The sequence below is a fragment of the Mandrillus leucophaeus genome, unplaced genomic scaffold, assembly GCF_000951045.1.
Source record: "Mandrillus leucophaeus isolate KB7577 unplaced genomic scaffold, Mleu.le_1.0 Scaffold70, whole genome shotgun sequence".
Classification (NCBI taxonomy): Eukaryota; Metazoa; Chordata; class Mammalia; order Primates; family Cercopithecidae; genus Mandrillus; species Mandrillus leucophaeus.
In genome coordinates, this window is record NW_012107586.1 from 3,994,101 (window position 1) to 3,995,389 (window position 1,289).

General features: G+C 61.8%; 1 protein-coding gene across 1 annotated transcript in view; it reads right to left on the bottom strand.

Annotated features, from left to right (window-relative positions):
- Positions 1 to 1,069: 1,069 nt before the first annotated feature.
- FEV (FEV (ETS oncogene family)) overlaps positions 1,070 to 1,289 on the bottom strand; it is a 4,050-nt gene continuing 3,830 nt past the window's right edge. The window contains exon 4 of the mRNA XM_011964691.1: positions 1,070 to 1,243. Coding sequence (XP_011820081.1) covers positions 1,070 to 1,243 — 174 coding nt within the window. The remainder of the gene's footprint in view (positions 1,244 to 1,289) is intronic.

A 1,289-nucleotide genomic window follows, 5' to 3' on the forward strand; every position in this document is an offset into this window, starting at 1 on the left:
GGTGGAAGGGTGAGTGAAATGGGGAGGGTGGGGTGGGGGTGCTTGTTGGGATGGGGTGGAGTGAGGGGCAGGTAGAAGGATGGGTGAGATGTGGGGGTGGGATGTGGGTGCCTATTGGGATAAGGTGGGGTGAGGGGCGGGTGTAAGGATGGGTGAGAGAGGGAAGATGTGATGTGGGTGCCTGTCAGGATGGGGTGGGGTGAGGGGCGGGAGGAAGGATGGGTGAGATGGGTGGTGGCGTGGAGGTGGGGTGCCTATTGGGATGGGATGGAGTGAGGGGCGGGTGGACGGGTGGGTGAGATGGGGAAGCTTGAGTGGGGTGGGGGTGGGGTGCCTATTGGGATGGGGCGGGTGAGGGGTGGGTGAAAGGGTGAGTGAGATGGGGAGGGTGGGGTGCAGGTGTCTGCTAGGACGGAAGTATGGATAGGGTGGGGTGAAGGGCAAGTGGAAGACCGAGTGAGGTGAGCTGGGGTCGCCTGGCAGGGTGGGTGTGAGGCAAGGTGGCTCCTTGGGCTGAGCCCATTCTCCAGGCCCCTCGCTCCCTGCAGCGACGCCCAAGCCCGCGCCACCCTCCTTCTTGGGACCTCTTCCTTGGCAGTTCTCTGCTGTGGCCCGAGATGAACCTCTCCCTACTTTCCCCTAACCACGGGTTCCGGTGCAGCAAAGAACAGAGAGAGGAGGCAGCGTAGAGCTCAGGAGCTTTAATGGGGCTAAAAGGGTCAGAAACACACTGGGCCCTCCTGCGAGTGTTAGTACAGGAGGAAGAGGGCCATGTGTCATGGGGCAGTGTGGCTTTCACCAAATCTGCTCAGGTCCCAGAAAGGAGGACCGTGAGAGGCCTCCACGTGCTGGGGTGGGAGCAGTTCCTTGGGGAAGAGCAAAAGTGGCAAGAGATGTGATATTGAATGGGGCTTCTAGGAGCCAGGCGGAAATGCACCGGAGTGGTTGGGAGACAGCAGAGGTTCACAAATCCCCTCCGGGACCTGGAGACCCAGAAGAAAAAAAGTCAAAGAGGGCGCATATCACCCTCCTCAGGGGACTGCGGGGTGGGACGAGGACAAATCTAGTATCAGACACGGATTGAGGGAGCTCCGGTCCGTCCCCCGGGGCTAAGTGCGGCAGGTGGAGTAAACTCTTGGTTAGAGGACGATTGGGAGGTTCCCGGGCCCCTCCCCGGGATGTAGATGGGATCGGGTGAGACTCTGGGCGTGCGGGCGAGGCCGCAGGCACCCGACCGCCCCGTCTAGTGGTAATGGCCCCCCAAGTGCGAGGCTGCGGCCACTGCCCCG